The sequence below is a fragment of the Aquarana catesbeiana genome, linkage group LG09 (assembly GCF_042186555.1).
Source record: "Aquarana catesbeiana isolate 2022-GZ linkage group LG09, ASM4218655v1, whole genome shotgun sequence".
Classification (NCBI taxonomy): domain Eukaryota; kingdom Metazoa; phylum Chordata; class Amphibia; order Anura; family Ranidae; genus Aquarana; species Aquarana catesbeiana.
In genome coordinates, this window is record NC_133332.1 from 310,098,826 (window position 1) to 310,118,608 (window position 19,783).

At 48.6% G+C, this 19,783-nt stretch overlaps 1 protein-coding gene across 1 annotated transcript in view; it reads left to right on the forward strand.

The window, feature by feature from the left end:
• The window catches only part of FAAH2 (fatty acid amide hydrolase 2), a 45,301-nt gene that overhangs the window by 17,838 nt on the left and 7,680 nt on the right, over positions 1-19,783 (forward strand). Inside the window, 7 exon segments of the mRNA XM_073600644.1 lie at positions 6,114-6,231; positions 9,394-9,513; positions 12,579-12,613; positions 12,615-12,676; positions 15,420-15,630; positions 15,849-15,868; positions 18,654-18,681. Coding sequence (XP_073456745.1) covers positions 6,114-6,231; positions 9,394-9,513; positions 12,579-12,613; positions 12,615-12,676; positions 15,420-15,630; positions 15,849-15,868; positions 18,654-18,681 — 594 coding nt within the window.

The following is a 19,783-nucleotide window of genomic DNA, read 5'->3' on the forward strand; positions in this document are numbered from 1 at the left end:
AGCAGGGTCTGGGGTTTTATTCAAACCTTTTCACGGTGCCAAAACCGGAGATGTCGGGCCCATTTTAGACCTCAAGGGGTTAAATCAGTTCCTGAATATTCGCATGGATTCGATCCAGTCAGGTCAGTAGTTTCAACCCTACTGGGGGGGGGGACTTCTGACATCAATCGACATCAAGGATGCATATCTGCATATACCTATTTTTCCTGCTCACCAGGAATTTCTGCGATTCGAGGTAGAAGGGTGCCATTTTCAGTTTGTAGCCTTGCCCTTCGGCCTAGCTACTGGTTTTTACAAAGGTTCTGGCCCCACCTTTTGGCCAGACTAAGAACTCGGGGCATAACGGTTAGCGCATACCTAGACGACTAGTTACTAGTAGACCAGTCGGTAGCCCGCTTAGATCAAAGTGTGGTCAGCACAGTCAACTACCTGGAATCCCTAGGTTGGATTCTCAACCTAGAAAAATCTTCCTTAAAGCCACTAAGAAGACTGGAGTACTTGGGTCTGATCATAGACACAGCCCAGAGAGGAGGTTTTTTTTTTTGCCCCAGGCAAAAATCAGCGCTTTAAGGGATTTGGTTCAGGTGGTCAGGACAAAGAAGAATTCCTCCGTTCGCCTGTGCATGAGGTTATTAGGGAGGATGGTGGCCTCATTCGAAGCTGTTCCTTATTCCCAGTTTCATTCGAGACGGTTGCAAAACAGTATACTAACTGCCTGGAACAAAAAGATCCAAGCTCTAGATTTTACAATGCAAATATTCTCCAAAGGTACGTCAGAGCCTCAGTTGGTGGTGCATGACCAAGAATCTGAAGAAGGGGAAATCCTTGGAAGGTGGTAACAGATGCCAGCCTTTCGGGTTGGGGAGTAGTCCTGGAAGAGGCCTCTGTCCAAGGAAAATGGTCCACAACCGAGAAAACCTTGCCCATCAACATTTTAGAGATTCGGGCAGCACGCTTGGCACTGGACGCCTGGACGTTCAGGTTGCAGAATTGTCCTGTAAGGGTCCAATCCGACAATGCCACAGCAGTAGCTTATATCAATCACCAGGGGGTCACCAGGAGTCATGCAGCTCAGAGGGAGGTAAATCATATACTAGCCTGGGCAGAGAAGCATGTACCTTGCCTATCGGCAATCTTCATTCCAGGAATAGAGAATTGGCAGGTGGACTTCTTAAGGCGCCAGCAGTTGTTCCCGGGGGAATGGACTCTGCACCCAGACATTTTCCGGGCTATATGCCAAAGATGGGGGGACCCCGGACGTAGATCTATTGGCATCCAGGCTCCGTCCCACCAAGCTCGTGTGCAGAAGTGAACGCATACATGAGCAGCGCCCGCATATGAAAACGGTGTTCAAACCACACATGTGAGGTATCGCTACGATCGGTAGAAGGAGAGCAATAATTCTATAGCCCTAGACCTCCTCTGTAACTCAAAACATGCAACCTGTAGAATTTTTTTTTTTTTAAACGTCGCCTATGGAGATTTTTAAGGGTAAAAGTTTGTCGCCATTCCACGAGTGGGCGCAATTTTGAAGCGTGACGTGTTGGGTTATCAATTTACTCGGCGTAACATCATCTTTCACAATATAAAAAAATTGGGCTAACTTTACTGTTGTGTGGTGTGTGTTTTTTTTTTTTTAATTCAAATCTTTTACAAAAAAAGTGCGCTTGTAAGACCACTGCGCAAATACGGCGTGACAGAAAGTATTGCAACGACCGCCATTTTATTCTCTAGGGTGTTAGAAAAAAATGTATAATGTTTGGAGGTTCTACGTAATTTTCTAGCAAAAAAAAAAAACAACAAATCTCAGAGGCTCGGTCCTTAAGTGGTTCAATGAATGACTCAACACCAAGTTCTCTATATGGACCCCTTATGTATTTGTACATGTTTGATCATGTCAATCACTTATACCTAAAGTGGAAAATTGAAGGGATCTTTAGGTGCTAAGGCCAGGTATACCAGAGGTCCCCAACCCCCCGGGACATGGACTGTTGGGGTGAGCGAGGTCTGGTTTGTATTTGCGGCACACTATACCCACCTTCTTCCCGTCAGCATACTGCCATCTCCTCCTGTCCGACACGCCCCCTGCTGTCCATAAAATGGTACTGCAGACCACGGAACAAAGACCCCTTTCACACTGAGGCGCTTTTCAGGCGCTGTTACCCTAAAAAAAAAAAAAGTGTCTGAAAAGCTCCCTAAAACCTATTTTTCCATTAAAATCAATAAATGCTTTCACACTGGGCAGTGCCCTGGTGGGGCGGTGAAAAAAAGGCATCTTTGGAGCATGTTTGGAGCGCTAAAAAAAGTGCCCCTCTCCATTGAAATTAATGAGAAGCACCTGAAAAGCGCCTCAAAATGGTTGTTCTGAGTCACGCGACCTTCAAAAAAAGCGCACCACTAATGCCTTCAAAAGCGCCCGTCGTTTTATGGGCAGTTTTCAAGCCCCTCAGTGTGAAAGGGCTCTGAATGTTGGTGTTGCTGTTTTTCCCATCGGACTGTTTATACTGCAGCACCCGCTGTGTTATCCTATAAAGGATGGGGAAAACCAGTGATAGAAATCATGTCCAGCTACAGTTGTGCTCATAAGTTTACATACCCTGGCAGAATTTATGATTTCTTGGCCACTTTTCAGAGAATATGAATGATAACACAAAAACTTTTCTTTCACTCATGGTTAGTGTTTGGCTGAAGCCATTTATTATCAATCAACTGTGTTTACTCTTTTTAAATCATAATTGCAACAGAAACTACCCAAATGACCCTAATCATAAGTTTACATACCCCAGTTCTTAATACCGTGTATTGCCCTCTTTAACGTCAATGACAGCTTGAAGTCTTTTGTGGTATTTGTGGATGAGGCTCTTTATCTTCTCAGATGGTAAAGCTACCCATTCCTCTTGGCAAAAATCCTCCAGTTCCTGTAAATTCTTGGGCTGTCTTGCATGAACGGCACGTTTTGAGATCTCCCCAGAGTGGCCCAATGATATTGAGGTCAGGAGACTGAGATGGTCACTCCAGAACCTTCACTTTATTCTGCTGTAGCCAATGACAGGTGGACTTGGCCTTGTGTTTTGGATCACTGTCATGTTGGAATGTCCAAGTATATCCCATGCGCAGCTTCCTGGCTGATGAATGCAAATGTTCCTCCAGTATTTTTTTGATAACATACTGCATTCATCTTGTCATCAATTTTGACCAAATTTCCTTTGCCTTTGTAGCTCTCACATCCCCAAAACATCAGCGATCCACCTCCGTGTTTCACAGTAGGAATGGTGGACCTTTCATCATAGGCCTTGTCGATTCCTCTCCAAATGTAGTGTTTATGGTTGTGGCCAAAAAGCTCAATTTTGGTCTCATCACTCCAAATGACTTTGTAGCTCACACATCCCCAAAACATCAGCGATCCAACTTGCATACAGTTGTGCTCATAAGTTTACATACCCTGGCAGAATTTATGATTTCTTGGCCATTTTTCAGAGAATATGAATGATAACCCAAAAAGTTCTTTCGCTCATGGTTGGTGTTTGGCTGAAGCCATTTATTATCAATCAACTGTGTTTACTCTTTTTTTTTTTTTAAATCATAATGACCACAGAAACTACCCAAATGACCCTGATCAAAAGTTTACACACCCTGGTGATTTTGGCCTGATAACATGCACACAAGTTGACACAAAGGGGTCTGAATGGCTTTTAAAGATAACCATCCTCACCTGTGATCTGCTTGCTTGTAATTAGTGTGTGTGTGTGTGTATAAAAGGTCAATGAGCTCGGAGGGGGACCACACGGAGGGAGCTCGGAGGGGGACCACACGGAGGGGCACCACACGGAGGGACCTCGGAGGGGGACCACACGGAGGGAGCTCGGAGGGAGACCACACGGAGGGAGCTCGGAGGAGGGACCACACGGAGGGAGCTCGGAGGGGGACCACACGGAGGGAGCTCGGAGGGGGACCACACGGAGGGGCACCACACGGAGGGAGCTCGGAGGGGCACCACACGGAGGGACCTCGGAGGGGGACCACACGGAGGGAGCTCGGAGGGGGACCACACGGAGGGAGCTCGGAGGGGGACCACACGGAGGGAGCTCGGAGGGGCACCACACGGAGGGAGCTCGGAGGGGCACCACACGGAGGGAGCTCGGAGGGGCACCACACGGAGGGAGCTCGGAGGGGCACCACACGGAGGGAGCTCGGAGGGGCACCACACGGAGGGAGCTCGGAGGGGCACCACACGGAGGGAGCTCGGAGGGGCACCACACGGAGGGAGCTCGGAGGGGCACCACACGGAGGGAGCTCGGAGGGGGACCACACGAAGGGGACCACACGGAGGGAGCTCGGAGGGGGACCACACGGAGGGAGCTCGGAGGGGGACCACACGGAGGGAGCTCGGAGGAGGGACCACACGGAGGGAGCTCGGAGGAGGGACCACACGGAGGGAGCTCGGAGGAGGGACCACACGGAGGGAGCTCGGAGGAGGGACCACACGGAGGGAGCTCGGAGGAGGGACCACACGGAGGGAGCTCGGAGGAGGGACCACACGGAGGGAGCTCGGAGGAGGGACCACACGGAGGGAGCTCGGAGGAGGGACCACACGGAGGGAGCTCGGAGGAGGGACCACACGGAGGGAGCTCGGAGGGAGCTCGGAGGGGCACCACACGGAGGGAGCTCGGAGGGAGCTCGGAGGAGGGACCACACGGAGGGAGCTCGGAGGAGGGACCACACGGAGGGAGCTCGGAGGAGGGACCACACGGAGGGAGCTCGGAGGAGGGACCACACGGAGGGAGCTCGGAGGGGGACTGGAGGAGCTCAGAGAGGGGGAGCAGGGAGAAGGACACAGGGGACTGTCAGGGATGATTGGTGGAGGGAGTTACAAGCACCGATCTCCCTGTATAGATTTCAATGGAGGGAGAGGAGGAAAAGCGGCTGTCAGCTGCTTTATTGAAATCTATACAGGGAGATCGGTGCTTGTAACACCCTCCACCGATCATCCCTGACAGTCCCGTGTCCTCTTCCATGGTTCTCCCTTCGTGTCCCCCTCCGTGCTCGATCTACAGGGAGATCGGTGCTTGTAACTGCCCAGGTATCGGGTCAAGCATCGGAGCATTCGCACGAGTACTCGTGCAAATCCTTGGTATCAGCACTGATACTAGTATCGGTATCGGTACAACCCTACTTGATATCATCGAGCCGCTCTGGGGAGATCTCAGACGTGTAGTTCATGCAAGGCGACCAAAGACTTTGTCTTGGCAAAATGCCTCCAGGACATGCAAACGGGCAGCTCGACCACCTGCAAGAATTTTGGGGCCTCTTAGACCACCATTATAAAAGACTGACCACTTTCATTGATGCTAAAGGGTGCAATACGCAGTATTAGGACTAAGGGGATGCAGACTTTTGAATAGGGGGGCATTTCATTGGTTTACTTGTTGCCATGTCTTGTTTTATAATTGGGCCATCCTGTTATCACCTCCAGTTACAGAATATCAATCCCATAGGAAATAGAAGAAACGGATTTTGTCAGCTCACTCATGTTTTCTTTAACAATGGTACAAACTCTATATTACCAATTCTCCAGGGGGGGGGGGGGGGGATCCACAAACTGTTGAGCATACCTGTATAATCGATAGAATAAGTTGTATATTAACCACTTCCCACCCGTAGGACGTCATATGACCTCTTTAGGTTGAAGTGAAGATATCTGGATGATGGAGCTACAGGAATTCACCAGATGTCTTTGTTTTAAGCCTGCGATTCCCTCACTTGTAAAAGCCATCCTAGTGGCTATCTAGCCACTGGATGGCTTTTACAGGCAGCGGGAGTCAACATATTCCAGCCCCCCCCCCCCCCCCCCCCCCCACACACACACACACACACACACACACACACACACACACACACACACACACACACACACACACACACACACACACACACACACACACACTCTCAATGGCTCCATAAAGAGGACCTGTCATCCTTGTTCCTATTACAAGAGTTGTTTACATTTTTTGTAATGGGAATAAAAGTAATAATATTTAAAGGGACAGTGTAAAAATAAATGCCAGAATTGTCCTGGGCTGGAAGTGGATAATGACTGTTTTTTATTCTCCCAGGCTGTCTCTGGATCAGGACGTATCTCTGCGCAGTCTGCGGTTCTTCACCATGGAGAATGATGGCGGGTGTCTCTTTGTATCTCCTATGGATAAAGAATTAGTCCAAGCACAAAAACAGGTGAGAAAAGCTGATGTGATTGAATCCAACCTGTCCCAATAGCATTATATATTTCTCATATTTAAAGTAGATGTTACATATACATTTATTATTATTATTATTTTTTTCAGACACCCTAGAGCAGGGGTAGGCAACCTCGGCCCTCCAGCTGTGGCGAAACTACAAGTCCCATGAGACATTGCAACAAGAACCTGACAATCGCAGGCATGACTCCTAGAGGCGGAGGCATGATGGGATTTGTAGTTTCACCACAGCTTGAGTGCCGAGGTTGCCTACCCCTGGCCTAGAGAATAAAATGGAGGTCGCTGCAATACTTTGTCACACCGTATTTGCACAGCAGTCTCGCAAGCGCCTTTTTTTTTTTTTGGAAAAAATACACTTTTTTAAATCAAAAAATAAGACCATAGTTAAGTTAGCCCAATTTTTTATATATATATATATATATATATAGTGGATGGTAATGTTACGCCGAGTAAATTGGTACCCAACATGTCATGCTTCAAAATTGCGCCCGCTCGTAGAATGGCAACAAACTTTGACCCTTTAAAAACCTCCATAGGCGACGTTTAAAAATTTCTACAGGTCACATGATTTGAGTTACAGAGGAGGTCGAGGGCTAGAATTATTGCTCTCGCTCTACCGATTGTGGCAATACCTCACATGTGTGGTTTGAACACCGTTCTCTTATGAGGGGGCGACTTACGTATGTGTTTGTTTCTGCACGCAAGCTCAGCGTGTTTTTCTTATTTATTTTACCTTTTTTTTTTTTTTTTTTTTTTACACTGTTCTTTTCTTTTAAAAAAGAAAAATTGTCACTTTTATTCCTATTACAAGGAATGTAAACATCTCTTGTAATAGAAAAAAAGCATGACAGGTCCTCTTAAATATGAGATCTGGGGTCAAAAAGACCTCAGATCTCATATTTACACTAAAATGCGATAAAAATTAAAATAAAAAAATAAAAATGTTGTCATTTAAAAAAAATTTAAAAAGACCGAAAAAAAAAGTACAAAACCGTTTTTACATTTTGTTATTAAATTTTGCAAACTGGTAAATTTTTTTCCTTCATTGATGTACGCTGATGAGGCTGCATCGATGGGCACTGATAGGCGGCACTAGTGGGCACTGATGGGTGGCACTAATAGGTGGCACTGATAGGTGGCAGTAACGGGCACTGATGGGTGGCAGTGATGGGCACTAATTGGCACTGGTAGGTGACCCTGATAGGCTGCACTGATTGGCATCACTGGTGGGCATTGATGGGTGGCACTGATTGCTGGCACTGGTGGGCACTGATTTGTGGCACTGGCAGGCGGCATTGGGCACTGATGGGTGGCACTGAAGGGCATTGAGGGGTGGCACTGAAGGGCACTAATAGATGGCAGTGATGGGCACTAATTGGCACTGGTAGGTGACACTGATTGGCATCACTGGTGGGCATTGATAGGTGGCACTGATTGCTGGCACTGGTGGGCATTGATTCGTGGCACTGTGGGTACTGGCAGGTGGCACTAGTGGGCACAGATGAGATGGCTGTCTATCTTCCTCTTTCGGGATCGATGTCCCTTGCACAGAAGCCGGCGATCGGCTTATTTTTTTTTTCCCTCACGCTGTCAGCGTGAGGAGAAAAAAAAACGATTACCGATCTTCTGTTTACATCATGTGATCAGCCATCATTGGCCGACAGCTGATCACGTGGTAAGGGGGCCGGGATCGCCCCCTTACTCCGATCTGTGATCACCCGAGTCTCATTGGCTCTGTGATCACAGCGCGCGGGGAGCGTGCAAAGGGGAGGACGTCTATTGACAGCCTCCCGGCAAAGTAGGTCCGCGCTGTAGCCGCCATTCGGCTATAGTGTGGATCTGAAGGGGTTAATAACCATTAGGGTTGTTTTTCTTTAAATTGAAGAAAAAAAAATGTTTGAAGGAAAAAAAAAAACGTGATACTTCATGTAATAAAACATACCAAATAAAAATGCCTGGACAGTACACAGAGTGTATAGGTCACATAGAGTGGGAGGATGGAGATCTAGGGGTTAATGTACAGGATAGGGAGGTGAAGGGGTTAATGTACAGGATAGGGAGGTGAAGGGGTTAATGTACAGGTTACTGCAGAGGGCTGAGATTTACAGAGGGGGAGGGGGGGGTGTTGAAAGGGTTAAAAACCTTTCCACAAACCTTGACAATAAACTGCTTATATCTGTGATTTGCTATGATTGGTCATCACAGTGATCACATGGTATAGAGCCACTCAAATCCGCTGAAGGCTCGGTTCACTGCCATTAGGGGGGGGGGACACTGGCCACCTAAGTGGGATCTCTGCAGTGCCGTTTATGAACCTCGGTGTCGGCGCCGATACGCAGCATTTCTCCTACTCGTGGAAATGCTCAGATACCTAAAACCGATACTTTTGCGGTGCGGATTTGAGCCCGTACAAAAATGAATAGACTCAATTTGCACTGCAAAAATATACTGTAATTTTATTTATTTTTTTTTTCTTATACTAGTAATGGCGGCAATCGATGACTTTTTATAGTGGACTGCAGTATTGCGGCGGACAATCGGCCACTTTGTGGGAACCAGTGACACTAATACAGGGATCAGTGCTAAACGTATGCACTGTCACTGTACTAATGACACTGGCTGGGAAGGGGTTAAACATCAGGGGCAATCACCAAGAGTGATTGGTGAGAGGGTGACAACAGTTGGTGCGATTGTTCGTAAATGGAAGAATCTCTGCCTTGGTTACCAAAATCTATGAAAATTTTGTATGCTAGAATTGGAATACTCCCCAATACTTACCTGAGCCCCATCTCTGTCCAGCGATGTCCTTGGGCCTTCCGTGACTCTCCCTCCTGATTGGCTAAGACACAGCAGCTGCGCCATTGGCTCCCACTGCTGTCAATCAGGAGAGAGAGGGGGCGGGTCCGAACCGCAGCTCGTGTCTAAATGGACACATGGTGCTGCGGCTTGACTCGGGTGTCGCCATAGCAAGCTGCTTGCTGTGGGGGCACTATACAGGAGGGAGGGGCCAGGAGCAGCAAAGAGGGACCCGAGAAGAGGAGGACTGCACAGAGGAGGTAGGTAAATAACGTGTTTGTTATTTAAAAAAAAAAACAACAAAGACTTTACGATCACTTTAATGAACAATATCCCTTCACAGGTGGTCCAGCATTTAGAGACTTCGCTTGGAGTCAGCGTTCAGCCCATTAACATCTACAACATGCGGTATTCCTTCCAAATCTGGTCTGCTGTGATGTCTTTAGACGGGGACCAAGGAGAGGTAAAACTATATGTCCTTGTTTTATCAGAGTGCCTTGGAATAAAGCATGCCACAAAAGTATAAACATAACCAGGAGAGGGCGCCACCGTCTAGGTGCAGACTACCACCACATTATAAATATAACCAGACGAGGGCGCCACCATCTAATGGACATTTTTGTTGCAGGGGATGCTCAAAATCTTGTATCTTAGTGCAGACTTCTGGGAAAATTAGTGAGCCAATCACACAAGCAGAAAATGGCATATCTGGGGGAGGGAGGGGCGGAGTTCTGTGTACGGAACGCCTCCAGGCAGCCATATTGCATTTTACAGAAGATTACAGCGGGTGCAGATTGAAAAGGAAAGGGAATTTTTAATAACATTCAATTACAATATGACTTGTGTAGTAATTGAATATCCTATATTATTTTTATTTGCTTTTTTGTTTTCCTATGAAAGTAGAGTTCCACTTTAGGTGTTTATGTGCGTTACTGGGTGGCTGATGTTGAGCCAGCAGATATCGCTGTCGGTCCCTGCTAAAGATCTGTAGCGGGTGGCATCGGCACCTGATCATGTGACTACTTTGACAACCAATCACAGTGGTCACATGATCATCGATCCCCCCTCCTCATCAGTAGTCTCCCTGCAGATGATCTTTCCTCCTTCACTGATTGTCCCGCACTGTCTCTGTGCAGAGGCAGCCATGTTGGCAGAGCTTTGCTTCCCCCAGGTCAGAGCCTCCAGCAAGCAGCATCACAGTAACGTCAACAAATCTGTATGGAGATGGCCATCCCAGTAGAGGCAGAGCTTTGCTTCCCCAGGTCAGAGCCACCGGCAAGCAGCATCACAGTAGTGACCTCACCACAGCTGTATGGAGGTGGCCATCTTGGTAGAGGCATAGCTTTGCTTCCCCAGGTCAGAGTCTCCGGTGTTCTATCAGAATACCACTACTCGCCAGAAAATGCAACAGGAGTGACGTTCCGAACAAAATTGCGTATGCTCTATGCGTTCCAATAGGTTTACTAATCTGACAGAACATGAAGCCAGCAGCAAACATCTTCTTACACCCAGCCAAGTCTTCAATTACACTCTTATTTTAGCAGTTACCTCATCTTATATACTGAAATAGACTAGTTCACTGCAACAGAGTGAATATGTCAGTATATAATCAGTTTGCCGCTGAGCAGTGCGGAGTGTACCAAGATGACCGTCGCCACCTTCTGCCTGCTTGCCTGAGTGTAAGAAGGTGTCCACTGCTGGCTTTGTGTTCTGTCAGATTAGCAAACCTATTGGAATGCATAGCGGCCATGTTGGAACACATGGCACATGCGCAGTAAGCATTTTTTGCTCAGAACGTCACTTCCGTTACATTTTCTGATGGGTAGCGGTATTCTGACAGGACACCGGCGAGCAGCATTACAGTAGTGACATCACCAAATCTGTATGGAGGTGGCCATCTCAGTAGAGGCAGGGCTTTCCTTCCCTAGGTCAGAGTCTCCAGCAAGCAGCATCACAGTAGTGACATCACCAAAGCTGTATGGAGGTGGCCCTCTTGGTAGAGGCAGGGCTTTGCTGCCCTGGATCAGAGCCTCCAGCAAGCAGCGTTACAGTAGTGACCTCACCACATCTGTATGGAGATGGCCATCTCAGTAGAGGCAGGGCTTTCCTTCCCTAGGTCAGAGTCTCCAGCAAGCAGCATCACAGTAGTGACAACACCAAAGCTGTATGGAGGTGGCCATCTTGGTAGAGGCAGGGCTTTGCTGCCCTGGGTCAGAGCCTCCAGCAAGCAGCATTACGGTAGTGACCTCACCACATGTGTATGGAGGTGGGCCTCTTGGTAGAGCCAGGACTTTGCTTCCCTAGGTCAGAGTCTCCAGCAAGCAGCATCACAGTAGTGACATGACCAAAGCTGTATGGAGGTGGCCATCTTGGTAGAGGCAGGGCTTTGCTGCCCTGGGTCAGAGCCTCCAGCAAGCAGCGTTACAGTAGTGACCTCACCACATCTGTATGGAGATGGCCATCTCAGTAGAGGCAGGGCTTTGCTTCCCTAGGTCAGAGTCTCCAGCAAGCAGCATCACAGTAGTGACCACACCAAAGCTGTATGGAGGTGGCCATCCTGTTGCGGGTAGGGCTTTGCTTCCTCATGTTGGCACTGCCCCTACCCGATTGATATGATGGAGGGAACGGTCAAGCAGCAGCCTTAGGGGTTGAGGAACCATAGAGTGGGTGAAGCAGGGAGATCCTTGCACAGACATGAATTACAGGGCTCTCTTTGGTCTCTGTTTATGAGACTTTGACCAGCGGCGATCCCGAGGACCAATGCTGATCTCAGTTCATTAATGGTTTATGAAACCGAGATGATTGAGGGAGAACATGTTTTCCGTGGATCATCTCCGCATACCGAGAATCTGTCATTGACAAAAACCAAAACGGGCAGGTGCGATCTCAGCACTTCACGGGTGATCTGTCAGAATTCTCCCTCCCAGATTCACCAGATCAGAGGTGGAGAATCTGGGAGAGGATCCCCAGGAGGAACTGAGGAGGAAGAAGGGAGATTGACTTCCTCCTTCCTTGATCAGACCCCCCAAGACAGTAACCATGTCCCCCTGCCATGTTTAATATATAACGTGTGTGTCTATATTGTGTAGGGGGACTAATCATTTTTTTTTTAACATGAGGTGGGGGGGTCTCCTTTGAGAATGCCGGAGAACTCGGCAGCAGATATTTTCCACTGCTGCTTGAAAAACGGGACACCTTTTATTCCCTTCATAGGGTAAAAGCACAGAGAGAATTTGTGTTTCACGTTATCAAGGCACTTCTTCAGACTACGTATGCAAATGCCAGCACTCCCCCTTGGGCTACGCAGTCAAGGGGTAGAATCCACAGACAGGACAGTGCTAACATGTTTCGGCCAGGAAAGGCCTTAGTCTTAGCCCTAGCCCTGCTTTATAAAGGCCTTAGTCTTAGCTTCCTCAGACCATGGTTCTGTTCATTAGCTGTGCATACAGCAGGCTTTACAAGGATGAATGACGACGAGATGATTTGCTTCATATGTTCTTCTCTTCTCTTTTTTTTTTTTTTTCTTAGAGTTTTACAGATCTGATGTCTGATGGAAAGCGAATGTGCCGAGCTGGAACTGGTGAAATGGATGTTTGGTTTATCCAAGCACACAATACCAGCAATAGGTAAGAAGAATGCTAATTTGATGTGCTTTGTCAAACTGACTATACACTGAAAGAGCTCTTGCCAATGCCTACCACCCATTGAGCGGTGGATCGCTTTTCAGTGGGTGGTATAGCGGGGTCTGGCAGCCTTTGCCCATAGATGGATCGACAGTTGGCCGGTTCCTGCTGAATCGTCCGAAATGTTATTCCGTCTGTGGCCGGCTTAACAATGCTGATCTCTTCACTCGCCTCTTGTCTACAGGCACTCCTGAGATGTGTATGGCTTTTCTCAGGACGGGTTTCCTGATGGGGACAACAGTGGTCCATGTCTGTGCAATCTTTTTTTTCCACTTCAATACCGGACACTTTTACCCCCTCTTCCTGCCCAGGCCTGCTTTCAGCGCTGTCACACTTTGAATGACAATTGCGCGGTCATACAACACTATACCCAAATGACATTTTTATCATTTTTTTTTTTCAAACAATTAGAGCTTTCATTTGGTGGTATTTATTAATCACCACTGGAGTTTTATTATTTTTTTTTTTTTTTTTTTTTTTGGGGGGGGGGGAGCTAAATGAAATCGATCGAAAAATTTGAAGACTAACATTTTTCGAAGTTGCAAAAAATACGTTTTTCATAAATTTAGGCCAAATATATTCTGCTAGATTTTTCTTTGGTAGAAATAACCCAAATCAGTGTATATTATTTAGTCTTTAGGAAAAGTTATATATCTTATAGTTTGTGGATTCTATATCTGAAAATCGATACATCCTGATGTACTGACGGCCGATCTCATTTCTTGAAAATGCCAGGACAGTACGAATACCCCCCCCCCCCCACCCCCCCAAAATAACCCATTTTTTGAAAGCGGACAGTCCGAGGTATTTAGTAAGAGGCATGGCAGGAAGTTGTGATTTTTGTCACAATCTTTTGGAAAAAAGATAATAAAAAGAAAATAAAAAAGAAATAAGAACATTTTTTTTTTTTTTTTTTTTTTGACCATTCCCTTTTTTTTTTTTCATACATACTGTCACCAGTGCAGTACAGCGTCATCATATAATTGGTGTGGTGGTAATCAGGGGCACTGACTGGTGACAGTATGTAAAAAAAAAAAAAGTAATTAAAAATGAAAAAAATATTAAAAATAATTATTGCAAAAAAAATGTTTTTTTTTTAAATATTTATTTTATCCTCCTTTTTTTTTACCATAGTAACACTGTACTACTCTGGGGAGATGATCAGGATGTTTTTTTACACATTATATTTTATATATGATAATATTCACTGTTCTAAGCAACCCCTTTTTTTCCTGAATGAAGTTGATTCATAGTGTGTATTGTCGTGATTAGCTGTGATTAGACACAGCTAATCACATGGTACAGACAAGGTGTGATTGGTCCTGTCTGTGCCATCTGATCAATGTGACCAATCGCAGTGAGCAACACAATGAATGGCATAAATGGAAGCCATCCATTATGTACAATTTTCATATGATCTGTTGTGATTGGTCACAGTCATCACATGATACCAGCAGCGGACCAGTACAGTGATCTGTCATCGGCTGTGTCCGGTTGACAGGTTGCGACGGCGTGCGTTCTGGAGAGGACATCATTTGATGCCCACCTAGATCTAGAGCAGGCCCTCCCGCCCCCACCATCATTTGTCTATAGGCCGGACTGGAAGCAGTTAAAACGACCAATTGTAGTCTCTATTGTGGTCATGTAGTATCAGGATCCCCAGCAATTTATTTAACCGAAGGCTGTAGATTTTAAAAATTTAGGAAAAGACTTTTGGAATGACATTTTCATGTTCAAGCTTTAATCAAATTTTATATGGTGGGGTTTACATCTACTTTAAAGCGGAGTTCCGCCCCCGCCCCATTAAAAATTAAAAGTCAGCAGCTACACCTGCTGTAGCTACTGACATAATATTAGGACACTATGTACCCTGTCCTGGAATCCAGCAATGGCGATGTCGGCACGACAGCCAATGGGCTGGTCGGGTGCTGCCACCGCCATTACGGGGTAAGGGAACCCGGCAGTGTAGCCTTTCGGCTGCTCGACACGGTCCCTACTGCGCATGCGTGAAGCCCGCTGCGCTTTCTCCCTGGCGGGGGGGAACGTAATTTCACCCAGTCCCCTCCCGGAAGTGGGGACAGGGTACCTGTAAAAAAAAAAAAAAAAAAAAAAACACAGGTACCAGCTCCTCCCCCCCCCAAAATAGAGAGAGAGAGATTTTTTTTTTAAAGTCAGCAGCTACAAATACTGCAGCTGCTGCCTTTTAAAAATAAGGACACTTACTTGTCCAGGGCGCCGCGATGTTGGCACCCGAAGCCGATCTCTCCCTCGGCTCTTGGGGTGCTGCCACCCGCCATCTTCGGTAAGGGAATCAGGAAGTTCCCTACTGCGCACGCGTGATGCAATCCCACTGGTCCGGGCTGTCTTCGGGGACCTGTGTGTCTCCCAGAAGACAGCAGGGGGGGAACGGAGAAGGCGCCGGAAGTGGCCTAGATACCTGCGGGTATCTCTGCACAGAAGTGGGAGCAAATTACCTGTATTAGACAGGTATATGCTCCCCCTGGAAGGTGCCAAATGCGACACCGGAGGGGGGGGGGGGGATCCGAAAAGCGGAAGTTCCATTTTTGGGTGGAACTCCGCTTTTAAGGTGAAATTGTCTACCAAAGCTGGCTGAGAAGATGTGGTTATAGCATGGCTGACATAAAATCAGAAGACTGTTCCATGATGGGTGATGTGTCTGTTGCAGGTTTGGCTCTCGCTGAGAATTTAACAAATCTGAATCCACAAGGAAGTGCAAAAATGGTGCAAAAAGGCAACAACTTGAAAGAGGAACTGAACACATTGCTGGGGGACGATGGAGTCCTCATCTATCCTTCTCATCCCAAGATCGCCCCAAGACACCATGAACCTCTCGCTTGGCCTTTCAACTTTGCCTACACTGGTAAGTACTTTCCATTGTCATGCCAAAATATAGATCATGTCCACCCCTCCCCCACCCCTTAACAACAATGTGCCGAAAAATATGTTAAAATGTATTGAATGTAAAATATATTTAACTTTTGGCTGTTTGTGCTGCAAGGCCGCACTTACCGTATATACTCGAGTATAAGCCGAGTTTTTCCAGTATATTTTTTTTGTGCTGAAAATGCCCCCCTCGGGCTTATACTCAAGTCAGGTATCTGCCGCCGTGTCAGTATTTATGCGGGGGGAGGAAGGAAAGCCATATTGCGCCATACATTGTACTCTCCGATTCACAGCAGGCTGTGTGTATAGGAAGTCTGCGCCGTCCCGCCTCCTCCGCCTCCTCCTCCTCCTCGTCTGTCCGTGACGAGGAGGAGGCGGAGCTTTGTTACAGTGGCTGTGTGTATAGGAAGGTCTGCCGCCATCCCGCCTCCTCGTCCGTCTGTGACAAGGAGGAGGCGGAGCTTTGGTACAGTGGCTGTTTGTATAGGAAGTCCGCGCCGTCCACTGTAACAAAGCCCCGCCTCCTCCTCATCACAGACAGACAAGGAGGAGGCGGGACGGCGTGGGCAGAGCAGACTTCCTATACACACAGCCACTGTAACAAAGCTCCGCCTCCTCATCACAGACGGACGGATGAGGAGGAGGCGGGACGGCGTGGGCAGGGCAGACTTCCTATACACACAGCCCACTGTAACAAAGCCCCGCCTCCTCCTCGTCACGGACAGACAAGGAGGAGGCGGGACGGCTTGGGCAGAGCAGACTTCCTATACACACAGCCACTGTAACAAAGCTCCGCCTCCTCCTCGTCACGGACGGATGAGGAGGAGGCGGGACGGCGTGGGGCAGAGCAGACTTCCTATCCACACAGCCGCTGTAACAAAGCTCCGCCTCCTCCTTGTCACGGACGGATGAGGAGGAGGCGGGACGGCGTGGGCAGAGCAGACTTCCTATACACACAGCCACTGTAACAAAGCTCCGCCTCCTCCTCGTCATGGACGATGAGGAGGAGGCGGGACGGCGTGGGCAGAGCAGACTTCCTATACACACAGCCACTGTAACAAAGCTCCGCCTCCTCCTTGTCACGGACAGACGAGGAGGAGGCGGCGGGCGGCGTGGACGGCGCAGACTTCCTATACACAGCCCCTGCTGTGAATTGGAGGGGGCAATGTACGGCGTAATATGGCTTTCCTTCCCTCCGCATCAATACTGAGATGGCGGCAGGAGCTTTTTGGGGGTTGGATCAGTCCAGTGGCAATTGGTAAGAAAAAAAGTGGATAATGGGAAAAAAAAAAAGTTTTTGAAGGCTTTTATTACTTTTTCAGGCCCCTAGGATTACCTAGTTGTCAAGGTGCCCCTTACTACAGACACACTTCCCTAAAGCTTCCCCCTTTTCACAGTCTTTTCTCTGTAAGGTACATGGGCACAGTGAGGCTTGCAATGGGCACAGTGAGGCTGCAGATGTGCACAGTGAGGCTACAGATGGGCATTGTTGACCCTCTTTTCCACTTACAGTAGCTGCACATTTCTCACCCTAGGCTTATACTCGAGTCAATACGTTTTCCCAGTTTTTTGTGGTAAAATTAGGTGCCTCGGCTTATATTCGGGTCGACTTATACTCGAGTATATACGGTACTGCTTTTCAGCCTAAAACGGCCTCACTGCCCCTGGAATTGCTAAGTCTCCACTATCCCAGGAGGCCGTGTATAGTACATCTGTGCAAATAGTGCCCATATAACACAACTGGCAGTGCTGTGCACATGGGCAGAAAACCCGCAGAGCATGCGCAAGGTACTCTGCCAAGTATTTGTGGTCTGACAGAAGCCAGCAGCACATCTGCACACACGCCGGCGCTCTGTAGATGGCGGCGTGGAAGAGGAACGGAGGGAAGGGAATGTATATGACAGTAAAGTTCTGCGTTTTAAATTTAACAGAGAAATTTTTCTTTGTAGTAGGGCTGGGGAAAAAAAATCGATTTAAATCTTGAACTGAGTCGAGAGGTCAAATCGATTCAAAGCAAGTTGTTTTTTTTTTTTCCCACCGCGCCGGTCCTGAAGAGCTGCGGGCAGGAGTTTTTAGGTGAGACCGCAACTTCGGCCTAGTCCCCTAAGCCGCGGCCTTGCCTAAAAATTCCTGCCCGCAGCTCTTCAGGACCGTCGCTGTGTCCAAAAAAAAAAAAAAAAAACTCCATTCGAATCGTGAATCGAGTTTTTTTTTTTTTTTAAGAAAATCGCAGATTTTTATTTTTGTGAAAAATCTCCCAGCCCTACTTTGTATCAGCCTCTTGCAAACCCCTCTACAACAGAGCTTAGAATGTAAAAGGGAGGGGCAGGCCTGGGAGCCATCAGGTGTACAGAATGCAAAAGCGCCCACAAGGAACACGCTGATAGGAGGAGAGAGCAGAAAGATGACCTTCTCAATCTCCTGCTACTTCCTCCAGTCACTGGGGAGGAGGATACAACTTTGACTTGGTATCATCCTCTTGCAGACATCATCTGGGTATCAGATTGTCAGCTGGCATTTCCCTGTTAACCACTTGCTTACAGGCACTTATACCACCTTCCTGCCCAGGCCAATTTTCACACACATAGAGCTTTCTTTTGGTGCTATTAATCACCACTGGGTTTTTTTATTTTTTGATAAACAAACAAAAAAAAAAGACTGAAAATTTTGAAAAAAAAAAAAAGTTTGTTATAAAATTTGCAAACAGGTAATTTTTCTCCTTCACGGATGTGCGCTGTGGAGGCGGCGATAATAGTGGGCACAGGTAGGTGGCACTGGTGGGCCGTGGCTGTCGGTGTGTGGGACCGATGTCCCTTTTTACATGAGCTGTCAGCGGGAGGGGGGAGGGGGGGGGGGGGAATGGAAGAAGGTGATTACCGGCTTCTGTTACATCATTGTGATCAGCTGCCATTGCCTGACTGCTGATCACATGGTAAAGGGCCGGGATTGGCCCTTTACTCCGATCTGAGACTAGCCGAGTCCCATGGACCCGGTGATCACAGAGCATAATGCCCACGCCCCATAGGGGGCGCACAGGACGACGTACATGGACGCCCTCGGCAATTTAAGCCTGCGCTGTAGCCGTATTTTTTTTTTTTTTAGCTATAGCGTGCGCAGGGGAAGAGGTTAAAGCAGAAGTGATTAGAGCTGAATAGCCACTCGATTGCCCCTTTCCCGTGCTCTGCCATTCCGGGAGCAATGCAACTGTTGGTGACACCTGTAGAGGGGAGGGGAGAGAGAGAGGGAGGAGGGGAGAGAGAGAGGGAGGAGGGGAGAGAGAGAGGGAGGAGGGGAGAGAGAGAGGGAGGAGGGGAAGAGAGGAGGGGAGGAGGGGAGAGAGAGAGGGAGGAGGGAGGAGAGAGAGGGAGGAGGGGAGAGGAGAGAGGGAGGAGGGGAGAGGAGAGAGAGAGGGGGGAGAGAGAGAGGGAGGGGGAGGAGAGAGAGAGGGGGGAGGAGAGAGAGGGGGAGGGGGAGAGAGGGAGAGGAGGGAGGAGGGAGGGGGAGGAGAGGGGAGAGGGAGGGGGGGAGAGAGAGAGGAGGGGAGAGAGAGAGAGAGAGAGGGGAGGAGGAGAGAGGGAGAGGGAGGGGGAGAGAGAGAGGGGGGAAGAGGAGGAGGGGAGAGAGAGGAGAGAGGGGAGGGAGAGAGAGAAGAGGGAGAGAGAGAGAGGGGGGGAGGAGGAGAGAGGGAGAGGAGGAGGGGGGAGGAGAGGGGAGGAGGGAGAGAGAGGAGGGAGGAGGAGAGAGAGGGAGGAGGGGGGAGAGAGAGGGGAGGAGAGAGGGAAGGAGGGGAGAGAGAGGGAGAGGGGAGAGGAGAGGGGGGGGAAGAGAGGAGGAGAGGAGGAGGAGGAGAGAGGAGGAGGGGGGGAGAGAGAGAGAGAGAAGAAGGGGAGAGGAGAGAGAGAGGAGGGGAGAGAGAGAGAGGGGGAGAGAGAGAGAGGAGGGGGGGGAGGAGAGAGGAGGGGAGAGGGAGAGAGAGAGAGGGGAGAGAGAGGGGAGAGAGAGAGAGGAGAGAGAGGGAGAAGGAGGGGAGAGAAGAGAGAGGAGGGGGGAGAGGGAGGGGGGGAGAGAGGGAGGAGGGAGGGGGGAGAGAGGGAGGAGGGGGGAGAGAGGGAGGAGGGGGAGAGAGGGAGGAGAGAGGGGGGAGGG